Source organism: Pempheris klunzingeri, chromosome 7 (assembly GCF_042242105.1).
Source record: "Pempheris klunzingeri isolate RE-2024b chromosome 7, fPemKlu1.hap1, whole genome shotgun sequence".
Classification (NCBI taxonomy): Eukaryota; Metazoa; Chordata; class Actinopteri; order Acropomatiformes; family Pempheridae; genus Pempheris; species Pempheris klunzingeri.
The window spans coordinates 19,237,788-19,265,115 of record NC_092018.1 but is presented as its reverse complement, the minus strand read 5'-3'; the positions used below and the strand labels follow the sequence as shown (position 1 = coordinate 19,265,115).

At 41.1% G+C, this 27,328-nt stretch overlaps 3 protein-coding genes across 5 annotated transcripts; 2 read left to right on the top strand and 1 right to left on the bottom strand.

Moving 5' to 3' along the window:
* Positions 1-770: 770 nt before the first annotated feature.
* On the top strand, positions 771-16,358 carry git2a (G protein-coupled receptor kinase interacting ArfGAP 2a). 3 transcript variants are annotated; one of them, XM_070833084.1, is made up of 20 exons: positions 771-1,104; positions 4,562-4,695; positions 5,032-5,144; positions 5,301-5,406; positions 5,522-5,608; positions 5,721-5,851; positions 5,959-6,053; positions 6,317-6,362; positions 6,869-6,920; positions 7,010-7,082; positions 7,248-7,345; positions 7,458-7,569; positions 7,669-7,811; positions 7,904-8,053; positions 10,004-10,252; positions 11,148-11,237; positions 12,827-12,909; positions 13,105-13,296; positions 14,204-14,267; positions 14,912-16,358. In XM_070833084.1, the coding sequence occupies exons 1-20, from the start codon at positions 1,053-1,055 to the stop codon at positions 15,122-15,124; spliced, it is 2,283 nt and encodes a 760-aa protein (XP_070689185.1). In that variant the 5' UTR covers positions 771-1,052; the 3' UTR covers positions 15,125-16,358. The 3 variants fall into 3 exon arrangements, with proteins under 3 accessions (XP_070689185.1, XP_070689181.1, XP_070689184.1); XM_070833080.1 differs by lacking the exon at positions 10,004-10,252; XM_070833083.1 differs by lacking the exons at positions 11,148-11,237; positions 12,827-12,909; positions 13,105-13,296; positions 14,204-14,267; positions 14,912-16,358 and having other exon boundaries at positions 6,872-6,920; positions 10,004-10,651.
* Positions 16,359-16,481: 123 nt separating this feature from the next.
* Positions 16,482-21,415, bottom strand: tchp (trichoplein, keratin filament binding). The gene is made up of 13 exons (XM_070833085.1): positions 21,311-21,415; positions 20,749-20,943; positions 19,719-19,929; positions 19,572-19,628; positions 19,159-19,227; positions 18,630-18,803; positions 18,430-18,542; positions 18,270-18,336; positions 17,997-18,169; positions 17,825-17,906; positions 17,542-17,727; positions 17,266-17,409; positions 16,482-17,166 (listed from the first exon to the last, which is right to left on the bottom strand). The coding sequence occupies exons 2-13, from the start codon at positions 20,937-20,939 to the stop codon at positions 17,134-17,136; spliced, it is 1,500 nt and encodes a 499-aa protein (XP_070689186.1). The 5' UTR covers positions 20,940-20,943; positions 21,311-21,415; the 3' UTR covers positions 16,482-17,133.
* A 1,246-nt stretch (positions 21,416-22,661) lies between these two features.
* gltpa (glycolipid transfer protein a) lies at positions 22,662-25,935 on the top strand. Its single transcript, XM_070834481.1, has 5 exons — positions 22,662-22,764; positions 25,073-25,131; positions 25,217-25,350; positions 25,460-25,610; positions 25,753-25,935. Exons 1-5 carry the CDS (start codon positions 22,662-22,664, stop codon positions 25,933-25,935), a joined length of 630 nt encoding a protein of 209 aa, XP_070690582.1.
* The last annotated feature ends 1,393 nt before the right edge of the window (positions 25,936-27,328 follow it).

Genomic DNA, 27,328 nt, shown 5'->3' with positions numbered 1-27,328 from the left:
TCACTACAAACATCGACAACACAAAATATCACATCTAGACAATATGACCGTTATGCCAACAACGTCAAAATGAGATCGTCCCCTTTACGTTTCGGGGAGGTTGAAAATGTGAAACTTTGCTGCCAGATCACAGTTTTGTCTTAAATGTACACTCAGTAGTTTTAAACTGGTGATCACAGGTTATATTACATAACACACGGCGGTTTGCTGTATAAATGTTTGCATGGTGACTGTTTATGTTCTGCGGATAAACTTTTTTTTTTTTTTTTAGCACAACAACGTCCCACGGGGTCTGTTGACTCAATTCGTTTTGTAACATTACTTATTTATTGCTCTGTCGTCAGTTTGTGTAGTATAACAGCACAGTGGTGAGCTCACGAGAGGTCCAGTAAGCGTCATTGATCTTTTTGTGCCGCGTCACGAAGGTGCATAGATCAAACTCACCTCCAGAGTCAAGAGGGGTGTGAATTTTTGCCCCCAGTTTAGACTATAAGGTTGTGTACCACACAAATCCACAGCGAACTCAACCAAACATTTGTGTTTTATATAGGTTTCATTCTTAACTGTGGCTGAAAAAAGCAGAACCACGTTTTGGATTTGCGAAAGAAGACAATAAGATGTTATTTCAATGCCGGCGGGGATGAGTTAAACCTCCTGAGAGGCTAAACTCTGGGCACAGGACGCTCAGACCATCGGTGGCAGCTGCCACTGGGGATGCTGTAGCTCCGTGCTGCCCCGCCGTCTGCCTGCCACAGACCGAGGAGCTACCAACCGGACACAGGCTAGGTAGCTAATCAGGGGCTAAGTCAGCTAACTCGCAGGCAAGCAGCATTGTACCTTCCTCCTGTGGTTATAACGTTATAATGGTTGTAACGTCGCCCAGACGAAAAGGCTAACAACAGTTAGATGAAGTAGCAGGTTGGGGTTGTTTTTAATTAGCTAGGTCTGGCTAACGCGGAAGGCACCCCCAGCAGAGTAATCAATGGTTAGCATAACATAACGGACATAAAATAGTCTGCTCGTTTTAAAAGGCGTCTCTTCCTGAGTAAAGGATGTCGAAGCGCCTGCGAAACACTGAGCTCTGCGCTGACTGCAGTGTTCCGGGTAAGCAAACTCAGACCATCCCTGCAGTGTTGATCTGTTTGCTCTTATTTGGTCCCTCAAAGATCAGTGCACTTCAGTGTTGTGGCTTAAGTCAGATTATGTGTGCTGGCCCACGCTGCTTTCTTCTTCACAGTGAGTGGGATATGTGGGGTATGGGGTTGTTTAGACGGGGCAGGTTTGTTGATAGGTCACCACGTTGAGGATCAAGTTAGACCCCAGGCAGCTGTGTTTTTTTTTTTTTTTTTAAATGTTTCCAATACTACCAATAATCAGGCTTGTATTCATGATGTGTGTCAGTGTGGCTGCATTGTTTGCATAGTTAGCAAACAATGTGTGTATTTGAAAATAATGCTATGAGTTATAAGTTTCCGGCTAATTTGAAATGTAATCACCCTTAATGAAATGTCACCCTAGATCAGCAGGAAACTACCCTGTGAGCTCCCTGTCATGTCTGAAGTACAATTAGGATGACTGCCTCATTCATGACAAAGTCAGTGGGCACAGTCGTCTCCTGTCGTGGTGCTTTTGTACACCACACTGGGATACTGGTGAAGGGGAAGCCTCATGTCGACTTGTCGTGTGACTGGACTTAACTAACTGTGTTGATGAGGAATGACGGATCGAAGGGACTTTTAATGGTCTGGATTGTTCCTCCACTGGTTCTTACCCTAAATTATAGAAAAATAAGTGTTTTTTGAATATTGATTGGTGAAAAGAGTTTGCAAAACATCTTTACATCCTGAATCCAAGTGCATTTTTGTAAGACATCCGCATTATTTAGCTGTAGATTTATTAATCCAGACGAATTATTGAATCTTGATGGAAAAACTCATTCCAGTGTCCACTGCTTGAGATCAGAGCAGTATATCTTTTGTTCTGAGGATGAAGCTTTTACAAGAAAACATTCTTGTGAAAGTTGAACGAGTGATAGTTAGTGTGTGTGAGGTACTTTCAGAAGTCCCATTTATATAGAAATGACGTGATGTTTTTCGGCAGGCACAGGAAGCAAAACAGGATGCTGAGTGAATTGACCGCATGCTTTCAATGCAAAGTAGATTTTTTTTTTTCCCTATTGTGGCGCCACACGGTATTGTAAATGTGACATACTGTAAGAGTAGAACATGGATAGTTTAAAATGGTCAACAAATATATTTTTAAAAATCTGGTTACTCGTCTGTTGCACAAAAAAAATAAAATAAACCCAGAAAAACAATATCAGGTTTGCTAAATATTCAGTATGACTGAAGATTTAGTACGTTGCTTCTCATCGTGTCATCCAGGCTAGTTAAACCCATCCGGTGTCCACAGCAGCTGGCCTGGATTGCTCTTCCATGCAACTGCTACCAGTTGTTGGGTGTGAATATTTTTAGAGTTTCAAGATGTGGTATTAAATTTAGCAGCACTTGTTGAGGAAAGGGTAAAACAGGCATGTCATCACCACCTCTCAGGTCTTGGTGGAGGATAAGTAAGGAGGAGAGCCTGGGGACCAGGTGCCAGGATTTGACCAGCAACCCCTGCAGCTGTTCCTCCTTCACCTCAGCTGCTGCTAAGACAGCGACAGCCTGCACTGTCTGTCCTGTCTCAGCGCCAGACACTCAATCTGCTTAACAGTTTATTGGCTATCGGAGTGTCAAATGAATTTATAGTATTTTTAGTCTTGCGATGTTTGTTGTCGGAAGAGTCTCAGTGTAAACGGAGGACATCACAGCTCTGTGACCTACTGGATGAAGGGTAGAAAATAGGTCAAGGTTAAGTAAACGTGTTTATTTTGGTCACACTGTATACTATATCTTGTAAGCGCACTCTGTCATTGCTAACATCGTGCGTTTACTGAATATGCAGCACTAAAGCTGTTGATGGCATTCGTCTGGTATTTTTCACTATGTTTTGAAAGAGGAAGCTGCTCTGTTGCTCAACAATGAGCTTGAGGTGCTTCAACCTGCAACTGCCAGTCTTTATTTCCCTTTTGCACAATGCATGGCTTTCCTAAACATGGGATCAAAAAGGCTCTGAAGGCCCTCTCGAGCTCGGCTTTTTTCTTCCCTTCTTCGAGTAATATTTGTACCCTGCGTTGTGTTCAGGTGACAGTAGCCTGAATCACGCATCCAGCAGTCTGAGTTGGACACTGGGGCTTTAAAGGAAACACTGGCATCAGTCTATTTTTTCCTTGTTGTTAAAAAAACAGGTTGTTGGTCCATCTTTCAGGATTTTCTATTTTTCCATCTCTGTCTGTGGCACTCAGCCTCAAGGCCATTTGATCTTCATGAAGACCTAAATCTTTAAAATCAGATCAAATGTATGAACAGTTTCCCAATACAGCGGGACACTGTAGTTTTTAGCAAATGTTACTCAAACTACTGGGTATTTCTAGTAGAGGAAAGCTTTATGTGGGATTAACTCTAAGTGAACTACAATGCCCTAGTCCGTCATCTAATGATAGCTCACCGAGTACAGCGGTGTGGCTCTCTGATGTGCTTTTAAGAGTTTTTGGATAACAGTGGAGGTCTACGGTACAGAACAAAGTTGGATCAGACAATATTAGGATCTATTAATTATCGATATATATATATATATTTATTTTGCCAGCCTTCTCCTTTAGAGAGAGCAAACCAAAAGTAAGAGTTGTGCAGGGTCCTGTCAGTGAGGAACAGAGAGAAAAAGGAGAAGTGGTGGTGCGACCAAGCCCGTCAGTGATTTGAATAGTGGTACCGAACGTGGAGAGAGAAGATGATTTGTGGTGCATTTCGATCTGACTCAGCTTAGACTATCCACAGATAAAGTTAAGGCAAATCAAACCTATGATAGCCATAAGATACAATATTGGATTTTCTGGAGCTCCTTAAATTGTTTCCCAAACTTTTTTTTTTTCCTGAAGACCCTCTTTTGAAAAATGATAAACCATTATGATACAATGCTCAACAGGCCTTATCTGTAAGTTATGAGAAGAGCGAATTTGTGCATAAATGAACGTTCTTGACCCAATATTTTTTTTTCTACCAATACAGGAACCCTCATATCATCTCGAATAGGTAAACTGGCTATTCTGAAGAAAATTCCACATGTGTTTATACATGTGGTTTACTTTATATTTGAGACAAAGTAAATGCATGTAGGCAGTGTGAACAGGCTGTCGCGTTGTTGTTGTTTCTTCTCATCAGTAAAACAACACACATTTTATAGACTTAATAACTGAGACAAAATAAGAGCATTTAGGTGCAGTTTGAAGGCACTCATCTGCAGGACGGCAGCCGCAGGAGCTGTGAAACGTAACGTTAGTAGAAACGCCAACAAGCTTTCCCATATGGCTCAAAAGATATAAATCTTAAATATAAGATTTTGGAAGAAATGTTGGAAATGTATTTGGCTACCCAAATAAAATCTCCTGTGACCCCGGGGTGGGTCCCGACCCAGTTTCTGTAAATGTCGATTCTCACTGTGGTTTTCTCTTCTCTCTCAGAACCTCGCTGGGCCTCGGTGAACAGGGGCGTGTTGATTTGCGATGAGTGCTGCAGCGTTCATCGCAGTCTGGGCAGACACAGCTCCCAAGTCCGCCACCTGACGCACACACCATGGCCTTCGACGCAGCTACAGGTAGTAAACCCAAACAGGAACATTTTAAAGTTTATATTTGTCTGTGAAAATCTACATATCTCTGTATTTTGGCTCTGAAAGTGTTTTTTGTAGCTTATGAGCACACAAAATCTGAATAGTCTAAATTATTCTTGCACAGAATACGTATTACTGCAGTTTTAAAGTCGGCAAAGTGTAGACAACAGTCAGACAACATCAGATCCCACTAAGGTGTATTGATTTTGTCCAGATATAGAAAGCGTTTGTTCAGGAAGGGAGCTGCTAACAGCCAGTCAGCACTCTGCAGTCCAACTCAACGGGACACTTTTAACAGGTTTCTTTTTCATTTCACCCTAGATGGTTCAGATGTTATACAGCAATGGTGCAAATTCAATATGGGAGCATTCTCTTCTGGACCCTGCATCTGTGATGAGTGGAAAACGCAAGGCCAACCCTCAGGACAAACTACAGTGAGTCATCAAATAATGACTGAATTAATGATAATTCTTCACTAGACGTTAATTTGATAAAAGAAACTTTCTGAGCTTCGTAGTTTAGTATGTGCCACTGACTTATTTTCCTCTTTCTTTCTGCTTGAACTTCAATGGTTCACGTTCTCTCAAAAGCCCAAACAAATCAGAGTTTATAAAAGCCAAATATCAAATGCTGGCATTTGTCCATCGCATGCCTTGTCGGGAGGATGACAGCTTGACCGCCAAGGATTTAAGCAAGGTGAGGGGGAAACAGCTGCTCACAGTGATCAAGAGAAAGCTGAAAGCTGAAAAGCCCTGTTGTTCAGCTTCATCAAATCATAGTAATAGTCGTTTGTATGTTTTCTTTCTTTTAGCAACTTCACTCAAGTGTACGCACCGGGAACCTCGAGACTTGTCTGAGGTTGCTATCGCTGGGAGCACAAGCTAATTTCTTTCATCCAGTGAGATTCACTGTCTGTGCTTAAAACCCGAATTTTCATCTTTTGCATTTACTTTTCTTTATCTCACATCATCATCATAATGGTTTGTCATATTAATCAACCTCTCCTGTAGGAGAAAGGAAACACTCCTTTGCATGTAGCTGCAAAGGCAGGACAAGTATCTCAGGCTGAGCTGTTAACTGTTTATGGGGCAGATCCCGGAGCACCAGACAGCAACGGCAAAACTCCCACTGACTATGCAAGGTTAGCCATTTTAATCTTTTACAGTACAAACACAAAATATTACGGACCTGTAATTTCACCCTTTGAGTTATTATATAGTGTTGCTTTTTTTAAATGTGCCTCTGTAGGGAAGCTGGCCACCATGACCTGGCAGACAGATTGGTGGAGGTTCAGTATGAACTAACTGATCGACTGGCGTTCTACCTGTGCGGAAGGAAGCCAGGTATGCAGTGAGACAGATCTGCTTTTAAAATGACTGTGTGTTTAAGTTGGTACGCTTCTGTGTGATTGGCAAGTGACCTCATACCTGATGACAGATTTCAGTCATGTGGCGCTTCGGGCGCACAAAAACAACTTTAATCAGCTTTGTAAATGCAGATTATGTTCTGTTCTTAAACCATGATCAATAGAAAGTGTTTTACATTTTCCATAAGTATTGATGATGCTGTTGGCAGTCATCCAGATCGTTCCCGTCGTTCCTTTCAGATCATAAAAACGGCCAGCACTTCATCGTTCCACAAATGGCTGACAGGTAAGAAGTGATTTGTCTTTGAATTAACGTAACCAAGTGAGTGGGTTTAACTTGAATGGAGCCACAGTGAGTGAGTGAGTGAGTGAGTGAGTGAGTGAGTGAGTGAGTGAGTGAGTGAGTGAGTGAGCGAGCGAGCGAGCGAGGCGGTTGTTTATGGTTGTTTTCTTTTGCTCTGCGGCCTGTTCGGACACGCTGATGAGATCACTGCAGCATTCATTATCCGTGTTAGAGGAAACAGACCCAGTGGATTACTTGACATACCAAAAAAAGCTCTGAATAGTCAAAATGTTATTCCAAACAACTTTCAACCCCAACTCTAAAAACGCAGAGCGGCCACTGTAACACAATTACTTGTGTTTTTCCAATTGAAATGACACATTTTATCTTTTTTATTGCTCTCTTTCGATGGATAAGGAACATGTAAGTATCTATCAGACTGAGGTGTGCATTATGTTGATCTAACAGTTCATCAGTATATGTTTATAACAGTTATTTTCTGTTCGTAGCAGTTTAGACTTATCAGAACTGGCCAAGGCAGCGAAGAAGAAACTGCAGTCTGTAAGTGCTTTTGCAGAGTCAATGTACTGACTTCGCTTTTCTCCTTTTGCTTAAGTCTGATTGTGTACAATTTCCTGATTTTCATGCAGCTCAGTAATCATTTATTTGAGGAGCTGGCCATGGACGTGTACGATGAGGTGGACAGACGAGAGACTGACTCAGGTACAGTACAGTCATCCGGCAGAATCTGCGTCTTGTATCCAGAGAGGACATGTGTCTTGGGATGTCCCCTCACGCTGATGCATCAAAACCTCAGCTGGTGCTGCAGCTGTACACACACCTCTAAACCGGACTCTACTGATCTCATTCTCCTCCTACTATTTGTAGTGTGGTTGGCTACACAGAATCACAGCACCCTGGTGACAGAGACAACTGTGGTGCCCTTCCTCCCCGTGAATCCAGAGTATTCATCAACACGAAACCAGGCAAGTCTGCTTTACAGAACTCCCATCCAAACACTGCATTATTTCCCTCTGTACACATTAACTCTGAAGTTAGATTGGACACTGCTGATGTGACCTTGCTTTTCTTATTTAGGGACGACAGAAGCTTGCACGATTTAATGCACATGAGTTTGCAACTCTTGTGATTGACATATTAAGTGATGCTAAGCGCAGACAACAAGGGAATTCGATAGCCAGTCCCAAAGGTCAGCACCCTCTGTTGTTACTTATCCCAGAATCTCATGGACTCCGTCGTGCAGCGCAGATATACAGGAACTTTTAAACTTTGTGTCCCTTTGTTCCAGACAATGTTGAATTTATCCTGAAGAATGTGGCTGTCAGGCATTGTAGTGATAGCCAGGACAATGACCAGCCCGACTACGATAGTGTGGCGTCTGATGAGGATACAGATCAAGAGCTCCCGTCCAGCAAAGGAGATAGGACCAAGGTATAGTGGCGCCAATTTCCCAAATGAAAACACTGAAAGACAGTCACTCTCTCTCCCTAGGTCGCTTTACTGTTTTGTTTCCTCTCCTCCAGAGCCTGGACTCTGACCTCTCAGACGGCCCCATCACTATGCAAGAATACATGGAGGTGAAAAACGCACTCTCTATGTCTGAAGCCAAGATCCAGCACCTCATGAAAGCCAACAACAGCCTGAGTGATGAGCTGAGGCTGATGCAGAAAAAGGTATCCCCCGCGCTCCACCAATAAGATCACTAACACCGGGGGCCGGACTGAGGGGGGGCCACAGTGGTCAGCAGAGCTCTTCTCCTGCCCAGCGTGATCGCTGTCTGGCGCGGAGGCCCAGCCTGTGGGTTATAAAGAGGGCCGAGCTATCTGAGTAGGGACGCTCTGTTGCAAGATAAGGCTGCTGCGACACCCTGCTGGTCCACCCTCTGTTTTGGCCAGCATGCTCAATTTCAAAGCTTGAGTGTAAACTGGAGATCCTTTTTCTTTTTTTGGTTTGTTTTCTGGATTCGAGAAGAAATGCACCCTTGCTTCAGTTGATAACAAAAACAGTCTAGTCTCCCTTTTTGTAATAAATAGATTAGACTGAAAGCTCTGCTGTCTAATGTTACTAACAAGCATGGTATAAGAAAAAGCATGAAATAATTGACAGGGTTTTGTTTTAATCCCTTCATAGCACATAGTGACTAACTGAAATTGTATGTGCGTGCCTTGCTTCATCACATATACTGTGTTTACTGCATAGAATGTTTTTGGATGATTTCTTTATGAATTTATTGTTTGACATGTTTTCTTAGTGGTCACATTTCATAGAAAGCACACTCCTCAGCTGACACCAAGCTGGAATACTGTTACGTTGCTACTTCAAACTGCTGATTTATAGATGCGACACTGTTAAGTTTGAGATTCTGCCCTAATGTATGCAATGTGCTTCAATTCAGCAATCTATATTTTGCTAAACCCAAACTATTTTCAGGTTGATTTATTTTTTTTGCTTTAATTTGGCTGTTTGGAAGTAGCACTCAGATCATTTGTCTCTCTTAATTCTATTTGTGTGACTCTCGGTTGCTCTCACAAGGTCATTGTGACTTCCCCCTGCAGTAAACATACTGCTCTGTAGCGTACTGTACTGTTTTTGATGATGTGATTTAGGTTTGTGTTTGAACTGATTATTAAAAAAAAAAAAAAAGAGACCACATTAAGATAAAGATGTGGAGAAAACGTGGCAGGTGGCTCGTCATGAGATATTGTAGTAGTCTTTCAAAAACGATCATTTCAAAGAGCGGACACAGCATAATGTGAACGTAGATGTCTTTTAACTTTAATTGGAGTGACGGCCTTTACCAAACATTGTTAGTCAGTCTTCATGGCAGTAACTAAACCATACTACTCCTTGTTCTGATCAGTACTGACCAGATTTACATTGCACTAAATGCAAGTAGTTGCATTGATTAACACCAGTATTTCTTCACCCAAACTGTTTTGTCCTCGGCAAAATCTTTTTGATTTTGTTCATTCTTTAATGCCTCTTATCCTCCTATAAGTCTTGAGTCGCTCCGTCTGTACTGTGGCTACATCTTTGACTTAAACTGCACCTATGCAACAATCTTTTGCTTGCTTATCACTTGCTTTGCGTTTTTTTTTTTTTTTAGACCAAGAGAAAATCCCTCCTAAAGCAAAATTCGTGTTATTCCCTTGATTTTAGGAGGTTTGTTAACAATCACCCTGATGGTCTGACTGCTAATACTTGAGCTCCAGTAGGCGTTCTGTAAGCTCATAATCATGAGACACGAGTTTCTGTGTAATACAGTCTCATTCAGTGTTTTTTTTTTTTTTTTGTCGGTGACATATTTGAAACTATGTACTCTGGCTTCTATTTTTGTGAGAGCGCTATCTAAATATTAACTGAACTTTCTATATCATGGGAATAACAACTCAAAGGGTAGCGTTGCAAATTTTATAATATGATACCCACAAAGATGTGTTTTATTCCTGACAAATGAATACTTTGGCAGAGTTGAAAACTCTAAGCATATAATTTGAATATTCTGAGCAATAGTGGGATGAAAGCTGAAATGTCATGCTATAAAGACAGAGTGGATCAGAATATGGAGCATAGCTTGCTTTGCTGAGAGCACCTCTTAGTGTGTTGCTGACCGTGTCTTCCAGCTGCAATCTCTGCAAAGCGAGAACATCTCTCTCAGGCGGCAGGTCACAACCAATATCTATCAGATCCCCAGCGGTTCAGACTACCCTGACCCCTCCAGCCCCTCAGCCCTGAAACGCCGTCAGTCTGCGCGGGCCAGTCGGCCCATGTCTATGTATGAGACCGGCTCAGGCCTGAAGCCCTATCTCCCTAAAGGGGAAACTCCCTACCCAGAGGAGGGTATCCCCACCCTGCAACCCTTCCCACCTCATGTAAGTAAGACCCGCTCCCTGCTCTCCTTTGCCATTTCCTCTCCACTGCCCTGTTTCCACAACTGTCCCTCATGTCTTCATCCTGTCTGCAATCCTCATCCTTTCTCTCTGCCTCTTTTTTTGTTTTTCCTTCCTCCTTTCTTTCCTTGCCACTGGGTAGGTTTTTGCAGTATCAAAGAGAGTCATCAAAAAGCACAATGCCATGCATTTAAACACACTCCTATTGTCCAGATACATATTCAAAGCTTATATCTGCATATATCTGTTGTTTACTGGAGTGCTGCTTGTTTGTCAGACAAAACGTAGTTGTACATGCAAGGAGATGCTGTTACTATGATATACTTTGAAGGTTTGTACTGTGTTTTATGTTGATGAAGCATTAAAACTACCATACAAATACTCTGTGTTTTTGTAATGCATGACATTTTCACCAACTCACCGTATCTTCTCATATGTTTGGATCCTCTCTTTGATTCAAATAAGACATTCATGCAGTTAGATTTGAGCACATGAATCATGGTTTTGTGGTACTTTTCTCTCGATGGATTAACTCCCAGTCATTTTTTTTCTAGGACACTGAGCTCAGAATGGAAATATTCATGATCTCGGGGACTAAATGTAGAAGGATGATCTGTAAAAACAACTAAGCTCTTATAAGTTGTCTATATAGCATTGATTTATCTCAGGCTCACCTCTTAAATAATACAACTTTTTAATCCTGAACTTAATGGTCATGGTCATTGCACAACTCCATTCTCAGCATGCAGTAGCCACAATTGGCTTGAAGACACTTTTGAGACAATAATCTCCATCTCACGTTTTAGTTTGTATAAACATTTCTCTTTTAATTCAAGGAATCTGTGTCCTTTAAATGTGATTTGAACCCTGTCTTTAGACGGAAAGGGGCGCTTTTGTGACCACCTCTTCATCTCTCCCCTCATTTCCATCCACCCTGTCTTGGTCGAAGGACGAAAGTGCTCAAAAGGTTAAGTACATCCTCACTCGCTTCACCTCTTGTGGGACGAAGCAAATCCACTCGGAGCCCTTTACCATTTCTACTTCTTCCCCGCCCCCTCCTCACTCTTCCTCTATCCCGCATATGCTGCTCCTTATCCGCCCTGCTGCATGAGCCACCCCTCCATCGACCGCCCCGACTGTCACATACCTGCCTTCATCAGCATCGTCCTCATTGCGCGACTAAACAACTGGAACTGTGTAGTTTTGTGAAGGCGAAACCTCTGCCTGACCGCTGACCGCTGAACTCTGAGCTGAAAGTTGCGCTTGCGATGCAGCACATGCTAATTTTAATGCTTTCAGTCTTTGCTCCAGAAAGCTGTGTAGCAGATGATGTCAAAAATGTGTCATTGTTCAAAGTTGTTGGCAGTGCTTGTTTCGTTTTTATAAAACAATCACCTGTCAGTAAAAAGATGGGGAATAAATTGTGTATTTTGTGATTTAGATTTGTTAAATGTATATTTTATACCTCTGGACTTGTTAAACTCATCATGTTTTTCATTTCAAACACTCAGTATGAAGTTCTTTTCAGTTGTCCTTTGTCTCTAACAAGCGCTCGGCCTTTACACACATTGAGCGTCCAGCAGCTGTCCTCTAGTAACACAAACATTGTAGTGATCCGGGAGTTGCTTATTGTGTAAAAAGATTGATCTTGTGTTACAGCAGAACAAAGATTTATCTAAACATGTATGAGCTAATCGCCTTTTCTGAGACAAGCTCGTGTGCTGTGTGGCATTTTGTCCTGCACACAGGAGGAAGATTCTTGGTCCTAGATTGAAAGGGGGAGAACATTTTTAAAAAGTTCTGTTTGGCTCGAGTGTCCTTATTTGTCTCTGCTTCCTGTTCATTAATGTTCATTAATGTTGCTTTGAGGCTGATAAAGTCGCAGCTAACGCTATCTAGTGTGGAGATTAAGGCCATTCCTATTTTGTATGATGCACTTGTGTTCCATGTGATCTAGTTTTATTTATGAAGTCATCTGAACCTCGACCTCCCGGCCTCAGAGAGCGTCAATGACCCTCTGGGGTCTACTTCCCTTTAGTTTGGAGGATGAGTAAAGCCTGCGTGTCATGGTTCTGTTGTAATGTTTCGAGCCATATGTTTCTGGGTATGAACATAGAGTGTTTTTGATAAATGTCATCCATGAATCCATCCTTACTTTGGGAGTTCAGACATTTTCAGGCACAAAAGTCAAGAAGTTACGGTCAATTTCGAGTAAGCAAGTCAGCATTAGTGATTATGTCATCCTGATGTGAATCTAAACTCTTGATAATCTGTTTTACTAATCCCGTATTGAACGCTTTAACATGATGATGTGCTCTTGCTTCACAGCTTTATTGCCTTGTCTCAGAGTCATCTGCATCACTTTGACTTGTTTATATTATTTTAATTATTAATTGTTATTATCGTACACCAAACAGAAAGAGTACCTTTCCAATGTATCTTTTTGTTTTTTGTAGCATTAAAATTGTAATTCAACCGCAGCTTAATTACACCGTCAGCGGCGTGGGACATCTTGAGACACACACATCAGTTCTTTGCCTTCTCTCCTCCTTCTAGGCTTCAAAGTTAGAGAAGCAAAGCAGCATGCCAGAAAGCGACTATGACAACACATTCAATGACTCTGAGCTGGATGATTCAGGGTAAGAGCATCACTCGGACTCACTCAGAATGATGGTTTGTACTAAATGAAGGCGAAAAGAAAAAAAGTTTTCTGACTCCTGATTACTGTTAAAAAGGGAAAGTGAAAAAGCATGTGAAACAGTGATTGTTTTTTTTTTGTTTTTGGAGTAAAAACAAACTTGAATTTTGGCTGCTGACATTTTTTTCCTCTGCAGTTTATGCAGGAGAGGGAGGCTGAGGAGCAGTGGCTGGCTGGGGGAGGGCAGCTCTATCCCTGAGCTGGATGATCTGGAGATGGAGTCAGACCCCGCGCTTCCCAGCACAGAGGACGTCATCCGCAAGACCGAGCAGATCACCAAGAATATCCAAGAGCTGCTGCGAGCTGCTCAGGAGAACAAACATGACAGGTCAGAAGCCGAAGAGAAAAGGCTCTTTCAGTTTTAGCTTTCATTTCCTTTTTGCCATTTTAAACTCTGAGTTCCTCTTACATTCATCACTATTCTGATATATTTAGTTGCATTCATGTCCTATCATTTCCCCTTTTTCGTTATCTTCACTCTTCCCCTTTGTTCCACTTCCACTGCTCTGCTGTTATCATGTTGTTTGGGTGGTGCGGTATCCCCGTCCCTCACACCTGTGAGCAGACCGTGTGAGCGTGAAGGTGTGCGTCGGCTCAGGCACAGCCTGGGATGTTTCAGCACTCTGGTGCCCTGGGCCGAGAAGGCCCCCCCTCCCCTTCAGCCGCTCAGCCTCCGGTCCCCTGACCCCACCTCCTGGTACTCTGGCCTCTGTCCCTGCCTCCCAGGCACAGTTTTATTTTCCTCTCCCTCACACAGTTTCTGTCTTAACCGTTTTCTCCTGTCTCACCCACTAACAAGCTCTTTTTCCTTAATGTTCTACTAAGTGCTTGAATTTTCTGTTCAAAACTTGCCTTCATTTATTTTGGTCTCCTCAAGCACTGACTGAACTTGCTTCAGCTAGTTGAAGTTAAATCTATGCAATGTGAATGTGACTTGCCTTTGACATTTAGAAGACAGTTTTTTTTCAGGTTGATGGGTTTGTGTCTCCATCATTTTTTAACACTCAAATGATAAAAATGTGTATTAAATAGCTTGTTGGTAGTTGATGTTGACCTGAAGTTGAAGATGATGCACGGTGTGTTTGGAATAATACATATTGCCACAACCTGTTGGTTAACTTGCATGTTAGAGCTTTTGGTTAATTCATATTTTAGCAAAATGTATTGTGTCATTTTGAGATTTATATGAATGTGACATCAATATGTTGAACTCATCGACAAATCCCTTCTCACAGCTTCATACCCTGCTCAGAAAGAATACATGTGGCTGTAACGGAAATGGCTGCCCTCTTTCCAAAGGTATGGAAACAAGTTTGTATATAATTAGCTTGAAGAGAATAATCCGTCGGATTAGTTTTATATTTGTTATTTTGAAGGTATTACAGGCACAAAATACCTGAGTTTCAAGGTCCAAATACAGCATAATTTTCAAGTTCCTGATGTATTATTTACTTGGTTCTTTTCTCACATTAAAAAGCAACGAATTACTTTTAAATTTGTATATTTTTGTGTGTTAAATATACATATTCTAAACATGTAAATATATTTATCACACATGTAAATATATTTATATTTAGCAATAGCAGTTTATATTTACAGTTTATATTTATATGTTTTATATTCTATTCTATCCTCTCCTTTTTCACTCTTTGGCATTCGGTGCGGATGGCAAAGCAAGATTTTCATTGTACAGGGAAACTTGTTTCTACACTGTATACATGACAATAAACACTTTGAATATTCTAAAGTGTGTCTAACTGTGAAAAGAGGAGACCGTGTAGTAGACTGAACAAAGTAGATTCTGGCCAGATTCATTCCAAGGCCAGCAGAGATCAATGTGGCCCTAAAGGATCTGCACTAAACCGCCTCTCTTTGCACAAATCTGTTGACTTTTGCACAGACACTGTCCGTTCGTAATAAGATGTTTGAACCTTCCTCTGCAGAAGCCACGCTCAGAGACTGTGAGAGGCTCTCTGCGCTTGTTGACCTCCAGCGCGTACCGGCTTCAGAGCGAGTGCAGGAAGGCGGTGCCTTCGGAGGGCTGCCCAGGACCGGACATGCAGCTGGTCACCCAGCAGGTCATCCAATGTGCTTATGACATTGCCAAGGCAGCCAAGCAGCTTGTCACCATCACCACAAAGGAGAATACCAACTAACAGCACTTATAGGGCTGCAAAGCCATCAGCATCTCAGTTTTGTTCATATTTTTTAATACTTCTCTTGATTTTTGTATTTGTGGTATATGCATGCATTGTTTGTTTTTTTTAATTTATGAATAAATATTGACAATATATTTAAAGCCAGTTCTGGACAAAATCCGAGTGTTAAGGGTAAAGCAACTTTACTTAGGGATACCCAGCTGTTGTAATTGCACAATTTCTCTCGAGGTGAAATAACTTCCATAAGTTATGTTTAGACAAAAGGCAGCAGCTAGGATGGAACTGTAAAGGTTTCTAGATTACTCTTAACAATTAGAGTAAAGCTCATTCTTGGTTACACATGATCTGGAATCAGTCCATAATGTAAATACCTTTTATCGAGGGAAGGAATTAAGCACAGTACAGTAAATCCACACGATGATGTCGATTAATGTTATCAGTCCAAAGCCAGACATGGATGCTGAAAAGCCATAAATGAGTCATGAATCCACTGTCATTGAATGCTATTGCTAACACTCTTGTAGCTAATGGGGCTTCCTCTCATTAATTGCACAGTGCAAGCATCATCAGACTGTTAAGTGTAATCTTCAAAAACAAATTGACCATTTAGTTGACTTCCATTAAATGTCGGGAACTTCATTTGTGCACACTTTGTAGCTCTGCAATGCTAATGATTGTTGCATCGAACAAGCTATTTATATGGTTTGTCCCCTGTCCAAGTGTAACCCAGTCTGCGGTGCACTTATTGCAGCTATTTGTGTATGCCCATTTGTCAAGTCAGTGATTGCAAATAACACTTGTTCAGGGGCCAAGTTATATTCCTCACCAGCGGCAAGACGTCGTTTTAAGTTGAGCTGATTTGTAGTGTTTCTAACAGGCTCCACACTGCACTGTATTCTGTGGTCTTCTTTTGCCATTGCAGTGTTGATGTTATTCAGAGCTAATAGCCATATAGTATGTATGTCCATGCGTTTTGTGCTCTGTTCCGTTGCTGCTAGTTTTGTATTTAATGTGCATCATATGGGATAGAACTCTAGTCGTCTCCTGTATAACTGTGCAGCCCCACGTTCATCCTCACCAAGTGTTTCAGAGTTCATTGTCATGTTGAAATCTGATTAAGATAATGTCCCTCTCTGTACTTGAAAGGAGTGCAGGGATGTATGTGATGCAGCTGTTAAGTTGCACTTCAGAAAAATAATTATTTTCTAAATAAACTTAATTTATAACTATAGCCTGTTGTGGGTTTTTTTTTGTCTACATTGTGTATTCATCACATTTCACTTTTTGTTGCCTTTATACAAAATACTGAAATAATTTGTTGTATTTATTTTATTTAAAATGTCTATAGATTCAGGATAGAAAATATGCAGCTCTAAAAAAAAATCCATAAATTCTTTTCTACATATGCAAACAACCGACATTAAATTAACATCAAGATGGCACAATATATGTCCTCATAAACTACATGAATGCTTCAGTCTTTAAAAGGCATTTAAGGATAGGTTCACATTTTTTCAAATCAATCTTAAAACAATACTGAGACGTCCACATGTACATTTAAAGAATTACTGGTTGATGAAATGCTTCACCCTCTCCATACTGATTGTGAGAAGATCCCTTCACAACGCGGCTCCAGTGAGACAGATGGGAAAAAAATCAGTCCTCTATCATTGTAAAAATGCATTTTAAAAGGTTTAACAAAGATAATACGCGTTACTCAAATCAAGTGTGTAAATTCCAAAGTACCCGCGTGATTTGATCAACTCAGACAGCTGATGCCTCATATTAACGTTGGCTGAACTTAAGAACACATTTTTACATGTGAACTTTTACCCCCATCTATGACATTGCAATCACGTTAGGAGGGGACCAACTACAGTGACCATATATGCATGTGAGCATGTGAGTACAGTTTTATGACGCATGAAGAAATATGAGCTAATTATAAAGTTAATCACTTGTAGAAAAATAGGCAATCCTGTTGTGATTTCAGTCTTGTATGTTGCTCATGTCCAGGCTGATCGAGGTCTGCTGTGAATCTGAAAGAGACCGTTTAGATCACGTTTTAGCATTTTGGAACCTGGAATATGCACATTCATGATCATAAGTTTTCCTGCGGGTCGATTTTCATCTTTTACCTTCTCCTGGTAACCTTTCTTGGCCATCCTTTGCATCTCCAGCCTCAGCTCCTCTTCCTGGATTTGAAGAGCCTCCCTGTCCTCCTCCTCCTCCTGCTCTATCCTGCACTGCTCCTCCCACTGCTCTTGGCGCTGCTGCTCCACCTTCAGACATACGCACACATACAAACAGTTTAAAATGTATTTGCAGCAAGGAAGCTGCTATTGTGGCATCATGCTGGAGACAAGTTCTAAATAAAAATATGTGTGATGAAAACACAAATACAGTGTGCTAACCTGAACGTTTATCTCTTGCATCCTTGCTGTCCTACGGCCCTCTTCTTGTTCCATTTCCCGGCGTCTCATCTCCTTCTCCAGCTCTAGCTCCTGGATCAGCTCTTCTCTTCTTCTCAGGGATTCCTCCTGGGCCTTGCGGTTCTTCTGCATCTTCGTCTCCAGCTGCTGCTGTCTCCCCGCAAGCACCTTCGCAAAAAGGAAGAAAAAGGGAGCTGTTGTTACAGAGTCCTGTCTTTTCAATTACACTCAAGTAAAGTTTCGTTTAGATTTGAAACCAACTCACCTCTTGCATTAGCCGTTCTCTGGCTTTCCTCTCCTTCTCCCACTGTGCTTCTCGCTTCTCCCACATGCGTTGAGCTTCTTCTCTAAAATGAACGAGATACTTTGGTTTGTAGTTAAGGAGATGCTGGAGTCCCCTCCTGCAGAGTCAGAACTTGCTGAATCTTGGTGCTCACCTGTGCAGGATCTCAAACTCAGTCTCCCTCTCCCGCTCCAGTTGAAGCTGCTCCTCAATCACCTGTTTCATCCAGGCAGCATCAGCGATGGCCCTTTCCTTTCGTGCAGTCTGCATCCTCTCGTCCTCTTGCTCTCCCTCCAGCAGTGCAGCCAGGATCTTCCGGTCGGCCTCCTGATGGGTGCAGAGGAGCACAAGGAGTGTGTTAAAGCCACGCAAGTTGGATTAGATGTAGATAAATATATTGTATGAAAACAAGCTGCAGTAGACTAACCAGTTCCTTCTGCACTTGCTGGGCTCTCCTCTTGAGCTGAGCACGATACTGACGAATCAAGAAATGCCTGGTGGAGCACAAATCCAATGAACCCAGTGCCTCACCAGAGCAGCGTATCATCTCACTTCAATCAGTTATCTGCAGAGAGAGCTTCCCTTACCCCATCTTATTCTTCCTTTGCCTCTCCTCCGCCTCTCTCCTTTCCTCCTCCATCTTCTCCAGCTCCCATTGCTCGATCAGCAGAGCCTCTTGCTCTTTCTTTAGACGAGTTGCCTGAGAGATGAAAAAAAGGCTTTAAAAACCCATCTGCGATATCACTTTTTTTTCACAGTAGAAATATTTTGTCCAAGTTCAAAATACCTCCTCTTCCTTCAGCTTCAGCTCTTCCATTTGCTTGCAAAGTTCTTCCGCCCTCTTCCGTTCCTCCATGTTCTTTTTCTCCTCCTCTTGCTTCATCCTCTCCAGAGCCTCTTTTCGGGTCCTCTCGTACTCATTCTCAAAGCGCCTCTTCTCCTTCTGCTCAGCCACTTCTTGCTACATGTTTAGAGAGATGGGTCACTTACAGTAGGTGTCTAAACTTTCTCAATTATGTACCATGTTGAGGGGATTGACTAGTAGATTTCAGACTTGATACTGTGCTCACAGATGACATAAGCACCATTTCATTAAAAATGTATCTGTTACATAAATAATTTGTCATGTAAAAGGATAATGACAAAGTTTAACACCTTGTGGGTCCCTTGTGTCATCAGTGGCTTGATGGAGGTGATAGGGTCATAGACAGAATGATGTGGTTTGAATAAAATTGAGTTTTGAACACCAACTCATCAAGGTCTCAAAACTTCTTATCCCTTGATGGTTACTAAAACATGAAAAGTACCCGTCTTACCTGCTTCCTCTCAGATATCTGCTCCTGCCATTGACTGACAACATGATCTTTATGTAATGTCGACTCGACCTATGGACAGATTAAAAGAGTGAGTAGTGACACAGAGGAAACAAAGATACTGATGAACTTGACCCTTAGCGGAAGGGATACCACAACGTTTTATTTTCTTAAGTCAACACTGGACTCAGGTTAACAGAAAGTCATGGAATATCTGCATCACAAGCCCTATTAGTTTCCAGATCAAGTGGTTGTCTTAACAAAAAGTGTCTGTTTTCTCTACTTGCAGAGCTCTTCAGACGCACAGGATGGTCACAAGATTCCTGAGGCCCTTTATCGCTTCATCAACAGTCAGACTTTGAGGTAAGAGGTCTAGCACTTTGTTACTTTTGCATTAATAGTTTAAACAAAGCTACCTCTCGCAACGCTGGGTTGTTTTTCTTCCAGTGTTCCCTCAGCAGCTCTTGTGCAAGCTAGGAATGAAAAAAAAGTTATACACTTACAGCGGAGCCACCATGAAGCAGTATTGAAAAGAAAATATCCATCTAATTCCATACAATCACCTTTTTTCTCCTTTCCTCTCTTGCTGTACGAAGCTCTTCAGTTTTTTGCACCAGCTGATTTGCCAACGTCCCTCTGTTTGGGACAATGTCCCTGAGCTCTGCCTCCAGCCGGTCTTGCTCCTCTTGAAGCATGGCCCTGAGCCGATTCCTGCGCTGCTCCAGGCTGGCCTTCTTTTCCTCTTTCAGTCTCTGTTTGTGGTACGCTGACATACTGACAAAATAGTGGGAAAAAAACATGATTTGTCTTTCTCCGGCATCTTTCTCTGCCATTAGTCCGCTGATGAAACTGGCAGAAGACAGAGGATATGCTAGAGATAAAGTACAACAAGATTATGCCTGTACGGTGTCTTCTTTGTTTATTTATATACTAATTTTATTGATCTTTATTTAGTCAGGCAATCACTTTGATATTAAGATCTCTCACTTCAAGACCTGAGAATAAGCAATATTCACAAAGACAGTCAGAATTTAGACAATATACAATTACACTATAACAAGAATTAAAGAGGGACTTAAAAGGAACAGTTACAAGAATCAATGAAGACATCAGGTAAGAAGGCTTTAAAGTCTCCAAAGTTTATCAATGACTCAAGTTTGAGGTCAGATTGCAGTTTGTTACATTTGTGGACAGAAGGGATAAATAAAGTTAGCTATGCACTGGATCGTGTACTGAAGCTAGTGGATTGAAATGGTAGAAGAGATGTGGGGCAGAGAGCAGAGAGCTTCAAAAGAGAACTTTGTAAATGGACAATATTGGACAATACATGGGAAAGACCCAATGATATTCTGTGCACCAACAGTGTCTTTCACCTCAGTATTTAAGTAAACAATCTGAAAACCACCTTTCTTGTGATCTTGTGATATACCTTGTGTATATATAGCCTCTGACCCTTTATATTACTTAAAGCACAAAAAAATACCACCATAAACAATATAAAGTAATAATAAGTGTACTTTGACTTTCTGAAGTTGTTGGTGAATTCATGTGGTAACCGTGTCAGTGCAGCTCCGGTGGATGAGAAGAAGTTACCTCTGCTGGTAGGAGTGCCGGGAGCTCCACACCGCCTGCCTCTGGCTGCGGACACTCTGCTCTCTGAAGTACCGAGCATGCAGCTCCCACTGCTGCCGACACCGGGCCTCCTGCTCCCGCTGCCGGGCCAGCTGACCGGCCAGCACCCGGGACCGACTGGGCACATGGGCCGAGAGGGTCGGCAGAGCCATAGTCCTGATCACAGTAATAAAACTATTAAAATACACTATAAGCAGCATTTACCATAACCTACTCTTAACTAAAGCTGCTGGTTTATCAACCTGGACAACTTAACACAGTCTAAACCAAACACTGTTCGTGTGTGTCAAGTCGATGCTAAAGCCCAGTTATTCACGCAAAAAGAAAGTGTCTAGCTACCTTTATGCTACCTTTGCTAATGTAATATGTGTTGTCGGCCATGCAGTGTTTATCATTTTAGGACAATAATGAAGGAAAATCAAAACAGTATGAACAAAGCCTCAATGTTACACCGCTAACTACCTAGAAACACTTAACTGCGTGGTTTAAGACCTTTATAGCTCCATGAATATTACGTACTTACCCTTTCGACGGTTAAGTGGATTGCCTTCTCTTGATGTTTGTTAAAATAAGTCCACGTTTTGCATTATTACACAGAAAAATCGTCTTTATTCAACCCCTCAACTTTCCTTAGTTACAGAGACACTTCCTAGTTACTCCCACGCTACGGGATGAAGTAAAGGTCAAAATTGCTTTCAGGTGAAAACGCGAAACGTATTTCCTTGAACATCTGTATACAAATACGTTTTTTGGTGTTTTAAGCTGATAATGTATTCTTCGTTGTTTAGTTTACGAAGCTTTTACATTTATTTCATAGACACTAAAAGGACAATTTTTCAAATATTGCACTTGAGTATAATTTGGTTTGTCAAACCTTTACTCCACTACATTTTGGAAGCCACAATTATGCTTTTTGCTCCACTACATTTATCTGTCATTACTTTGCATATTTAGATTATTAGTATAAAGTATATATCAGCAAGTGAATGATTCTGTAATATTATATAGATTAAACTACTCAGCAGTATAAAGTAATTAAAATGAGCTTTACCACATTACCAGCTGCAACATTAAAGTGATGAATACATATTAATACATCACCTGTTAGATACATAAAATTCTGAAATCGGCCATTCTGCATAATGATTTTCACTTGTGGTAATCTATATCTTGGTGTCAAAATGTTTTTTGGTTTTAAAGTGTATTCAAGTTACATACCTGAATACATACTTATTCATTATTATCATTATTATTATTCACTATTCGAGTTACATATCTGAATACCTATACGTATTCTTCTTCTTCTTCTTATTGTTATTATATAGTAACTACAGGACAACTCAGTGTGAATATCAGGCGACCACCAGCCCATTGTTAACGGTGCATTTCGAGATATTCCACAAAACTCCGTTAGTCGGCAGTAAAGCGGCACATGTGATTAAACCCAGAGGAGCACTGGTGTCAGCTGATTAGAGCACATCAGCTGCCGCTCTCTGGCCTGTTCTGGACTTCTGTCTAAGCGCCGTTTATCGGCCCTTTTACCCGACAGGTGGCGATGACCCGGATCTATCAGTAACAGGTCGATCACACGAGCCGTCGGCTGGATATTCCACCACCACCTGGGTTCAATGTAGGTCTCTCTCTCTCTCTCTCTCTCTCTCTCTCTCTCTCTCTCTCTGTGTGGGGGTGTGTGTGTGTGAGTGTGTGTTGGTTCTCTCGGGGTGGGGTATGGCACACATAAACACCCCCCCCCCCACACACACACACACACACGCACACACACAGCTTCCCCTGGTGTCACTGTAAATCTGCAGCAGAGGGCTGACAGCCTGTTACTATCTTTTCAGAGGTAAGAGTGTGTCCGGATTAAAGAGATGGCTTTGCTAATGGAGCACCAGTTCAGACAGCTGCCAGCTGACAGGCAGGTGGAAACGAGACCGTTTCTGGAGGCTGTGTCATACCTTCCACCCTTCTTTGGTAAGTGAACTTTCCAGTGTGACACAGTGTGTGTGTAGGTACCACTGACACTCTTGGATATGAAGTAATGTGGAAATAAATGTAAAAACACAGTTCTCAGATGTGAGTGTCTGCTGAGCAAAGGGATAGCCCTATGCACACTGCTTATTATATCTGAGTTGTCATAGTTACGCTAATGGCCAGACAAAGCGGTATCAATGTGTTTTAAGCACATAGATTTATAGTGCCGTATGGTGTTAAATTGGCTGACCACGCACAAAAATGTAGGATTTTACCTGACAGAGGTCCCCTGAAATGGACTTTTTACCCACGCTCCTTCTTTTAACATGTAGGATTTGTTCAACTTTGATTAATAAACACAAAACTTGTTGTGAGGGAAATCTGTCACAACACTTCGGTCAAGCCTAATGGAATGATCTTGCTCTTTCCAAATGATAATCTTTTTTGGATCGTGTTTCTCTCCATCAAGCTGTCCACAATCATTTAGCATGCATAATTTAATCCACTGGCCTGGATTTTAAGTTGTGAAAATTGATTAGTACGGTGTTGAGTTCCCCTTGCCCATTCAGCAGCGGCACGGTGCACCAGGGCATCTTTGTGCAACTTCATTCTGTATTAATATGCCAAAGGCCCTCTATTGAATTTGCCATGTGAAACCCTTGAGAGGAACCAAGTCCGATGTCGATATTAAGCTCTTTCCTCCTTGTCGCCATTGTTTTTCCTGACCTAGAAATTTCTTGGCCAACTTTCCTACAAGCCATTAAAGTCCTGCACACTCTCATAGTACATTCACACAGGTGTTTTAAATTATTTTGCCTCATTAGACCTCCTCTTCAGGACGGCGTGGGTAATACTTCCTGACTCTCCTGATGGTTTTACACCTGTTTCGGCAGCACAGCCCGTATTTTTATGATTCTTTTAAGTATAAGTGGTTTAGTGACCTCAGTGAAGTCCCAGCATGCCTCTGCCCGGCTTCAACCTGAGAAGAGTTCTAATTAGCCAGAATAATTAACACCTGTGTGTGTATTTAATGAGCCAAGAACTGATGAAAATGATGCTGTTCGAGCACTCATTCTGTTTAGAAATATATATATTTTAGTTGTGTTTCGGTGTTTTTGTTAAATAGATTTGACTTTTTCACGAGTTGTTTGATTGCCTGTTGTTTCCTGTGTGTATTTGTAACAAAAATCTTGTGAAGAATGGAAAAGATAGACAGAGACACACATGAGGACGAAGATGTCTCAGACACAGGATATGTTGCCGTCAGAGTCGTGGCGATGCATCACATCAGCACAATAGAGTCGACTTTGTCATGAGCAGTTTCCTCTAACAGTTCTCAGGAGCTGAAAGCTGTCTGTCTGTGTCAGTGGGTCAACCGGGAGCCATGTGTGGTCTCATTGTTCGCTGTCTCGTCACCAAATACTCAAGTCGTCTGGTAGCCTAATTAAAGGACACCCAAGGATAATACTGTGATGATGTGCCTCTGAAAACAGGACTGGTACTGGAGGCCTGGTTCAGGTGGATTTGCTTAAGTATTGTAAAGTTATTGTAGGCCAAAAGAGTGTTTTAACCATTTTAGTACGATCCAAGTATTCCACTTTAATAGTCACTTAACTTAACAAGCTGGAGATCTTATTGACAACATTAAATTTACAGTGCTTTCCTATATGCTTGATCCAGCACTTAACTAAAAACATATCATGCATAATGCAAACAAATTCAAATATTCAGATCTAGGATGCAATTTTATAGCTGCACAATTTCATCAATTGGAAAAAAAAAAAAGAATACATCTAAATCCATAATTTTATACTTTAATTCAGCCAACATGCAGAACAAGAGCCTGTGAGGTTTAAAAATGTCAAGAGCTTTGTGCTCCAGTTCAATGTGTAGTCGCATTTACAATTGTCAAGATTATCATAGTCATTACTTTTGAAATGTGGTTTTTCTGTATGTAGCACATTTATGCATTAAGTGAACCTGTAACTACTGAAAATTCAATTCATGGTTCATTCAATTCAGTGGTGCTTAAAATGGAAAAATTTTCATGGGTCATTGACAAGTTTAAATATTAACAGTTTCATGATTGTACGTTTATAAAAGCAATTTAAAACGCTTCCAGGCGAATACAGACCTGCAATCATGTCAAGTCTTCACAGATTTTAGCTTCGGTGTTAATTGGTAGAGGTTGATGATCACCACGAGAGGCTCTAAAGAATGCCGGTATTCGCTATAGGCTCAAAGGTTTTTCTCTACATGTCCTATGTGTAAAATATCAGTCTTACCCTGTGCACATCTTCCTCCTCAGACTGCCTGGGCTCTACCATTTTTGCACCAATAAAGGCCGACATATCTGGTAACATCACAGTAAGTAGGAATTCAGTCAGTTAGTGTATTCTTCTGCTTCTCAGTAACATTATAATACAATAAGATGTAGTGTTTTTTCTAATAGAAAATCAAGGCAGTTTATGATACCAACCCAGGACGGTTCAAGACACTCCACCAGATTGTGGAAGCAGAGAAGGAAATGTATGGAGCAGAATGGCCCAAAGTTGGAGCGACGTTGGCTCTGATGTGGCTAAAAAGGTTTGAGAACATTTTCATTTCAGGTTTTTATAGATTCTTGGGTTGTGTGTGTTCATTAGATGTGACCAAGGTCTGCTGCCACACTGACTGTGCAAGTCTTCTTTACCAGGGGTCTGCGATTTATTCAGGTCTTCCTTCAGAGCCTGGTGGACGGCGAAAAGGACGACAGCAACCCAAACCTCATTCGAGTCAATGTCACCAAAGCCTATGAAATAGCCCTGAAGAGGTATCACGGCTGGTTGGTGCAACAGCTCTTCAGGGTAAGTTCAGGGTCTTTTATAAGAGATGCATTTTTAAGAGTGCAGATGCACGAGTCTTTGTTATTTGTAAAGAAATATACAACTGAGCATATAAAATGCATAGAGTTGTGTGTAACTTTTGCCTTTGTATTTGCCCTTTCAGGCAGCTCTTTATGCTGCTCCATATAAGACAGATTTTCTGAAGGCCCTCTCCAAGGGTCGGGATGTCAAGGAGGAGGAATGCTTGGAAAAAATCAGAAAATTCCTCATCAACTTCTCTGCCACTGTTGATGCTATTTATGAGATGTACAATAAGATGAATGCTGATCTTGATTATAAAGTGTGACTGCAGGACGTTCCTCTTTCCTCTAGTGATCCACTTAGTTTACATTTACATTTTACAGTCCGCAGCTCTGCAGTCTACATCTTGGTATGCTCCCCTCAGGTCACATGACAGCTCACAGTCGGAGTGTATTTATAATACTCTGCACCGTTGTTACATATCACATTTGTGCACTCCGAGTCGTCTGTGTGCCTGTTGTGGCTTTCTCTGTCACTTTTTCACTTTTTTCACGCTGATGTCTGATTCAGGGGCAACGCAGGTGCCGATTTTTAAACTCGATTTTTTTAAATTGATTTTTAAACGATCACTTAAACTGTATTTCTTTGGTCATCATTTGAAGAGATATGTTTCTTCACATGAAAACATGTTGTGTTTAAAAACAATAGTATTTCCACGTGTGCATAAATACTCTAACAATTGTGTGATAATTACTCTAAGAATCAAAGTGCTACTTTCATTTAATCAGCCATATCACTATCAAAACTTAATATAATGCAAAAATCCAGTCATTGCTATGATCATTTGTATAGTGATTTTTGCTTCAACCACATTAATGCCATAGATATTGAATTTCTTAAATTTGAAATTATGGAACAATTAGTGTTGTGTTTATTTGCAATCATACAAGCAATTGCAAAATGACCTATAAAGATGCGATACAAATAAACAATCATGGCTTATAGTGATATCAATAATCAAAACTCAAAACATACAATTTACATGATTTACAAATGCATTGGAAATTAAGCCATATGTTTTAATCTTACACAGCAAATACTGTATAATTGTCCAGGTTTTCTGAGGATTAGAGGTTTTTACTTTTAAGTTATCACATTGTCCTAAGTTATTTATTATAAATTTTATCTATCAACGTGACTTCTCTGACTTATTGCTGCTTTAACTGTTTTGGGAAAACTCACACAATAGAAGATGTATGCACATTGCTTGCCTCTAACACTGCACACCCGTCTGTGCCTTAAGCTGAAGGTACAGAGGATTTAAATGACCATGCCAGCTTTTCTGCCTTTAGTCCTTTATCTTATTCTTTTTTTTTTTTTTACATGTCAGTCATTTTGTGTAAACCAGGAAAACTAATTAAGAACAAAATGTTAATTATAATGGAGGGTGTGATCTACCTTCTTTACTTACTTTATACTTCTGTGCTATGCAGGACTTAGATATACATCTTTATATTCTTCTGAAGCTCGTCTGTCTCTGCTCTCAGGTGCTAATGTCAAACTGAACGTGTATTTTCTTTAAACTTCATTGTCGAGGGGATATCAAGTGTTACATTATGACCTTTTGCCTTCTACACGGTTGTTACACAGAAATTCAGATGACTGGCAAAGTTAGTTTAGATGTCAAATGTGATATTTTGACAACCAAACTTGAAAAG

What these genes read in the sequence shown, in the direction of transcription:
- git2a (XM_070833084.1), top strand. Translation starts at nt 1,053, where the DNA reads ATGTCGAAGCGCCTGCGAAACACTGAGCTCTGCGCTGACTGCAGTGTT. An exon ending in ACTCCCACTGACTATGCAAG is followed by an intron (nt 5,852 to 5,958) that starts GTTAGCCATTTT and finishes GTGCCTCTGTAG; the next exon opens with GGAAGCTGGCCACCATGACC. An exon ending in ATTCATCAACACGAAACCAG is followed by an intron (nt 7,346 to 7,457) that starts GCAAGTCTGCTT and finishes TTTCTTATTTAG; the next exon opens with GGACGACAGAAGCTTGCACG.
- gltpa (XM_070834481.1), top strand. Translation starts at nt 22,662, where the DNA reads ATGGCTTTGCTAATGGAGCACCAGTTCAGACAGCTGCCAGCTGACAGG. An exon ending in ACATATCTGGTAACATCACA is followed by an intron (nt 25,132 to 25,216) that starts GTAAGTAGGAAT and finishes TTTTTCTAATAG; the next exon opens with AAAATCAAGGCAGTTTATGA. An exon ending in TGGTGCAACAGCTCTTCAGG is followed by an intron (nt 25,611 to 25,752) that starts GTAAGTTCAGGG and finishes TTGCCCTTTCAG; the next exon opens with GCAGCTCTTTATGCTGCTCC.
- tchp (XM_070833085.1), bottom strand. Translation starts at nt 20,939, where the DNA reads ATGGCTCTGCCGACCCTCTCGGCCCATGTGCCCAGTCGGTCCCGGGTG. An exon ending in AGATATCTGAGAGGAAGCAG is followed by an intron (nt 18,804 to 19,158) that starts GTAAGACGGGTA and finishes CTAAACATGTAG; the next exon opens with CAAGAAGTGGCTGAGCAGAA. An exon ending in AGAAAGGTTACCAGGAGAAG is followed by an intron (nt 17,167 to 17,265) that starts GTAAAAGATGAA and finishes GGTCTCTTTCAG; the next exon opens with ATTCACAGCAGACCTCGATC.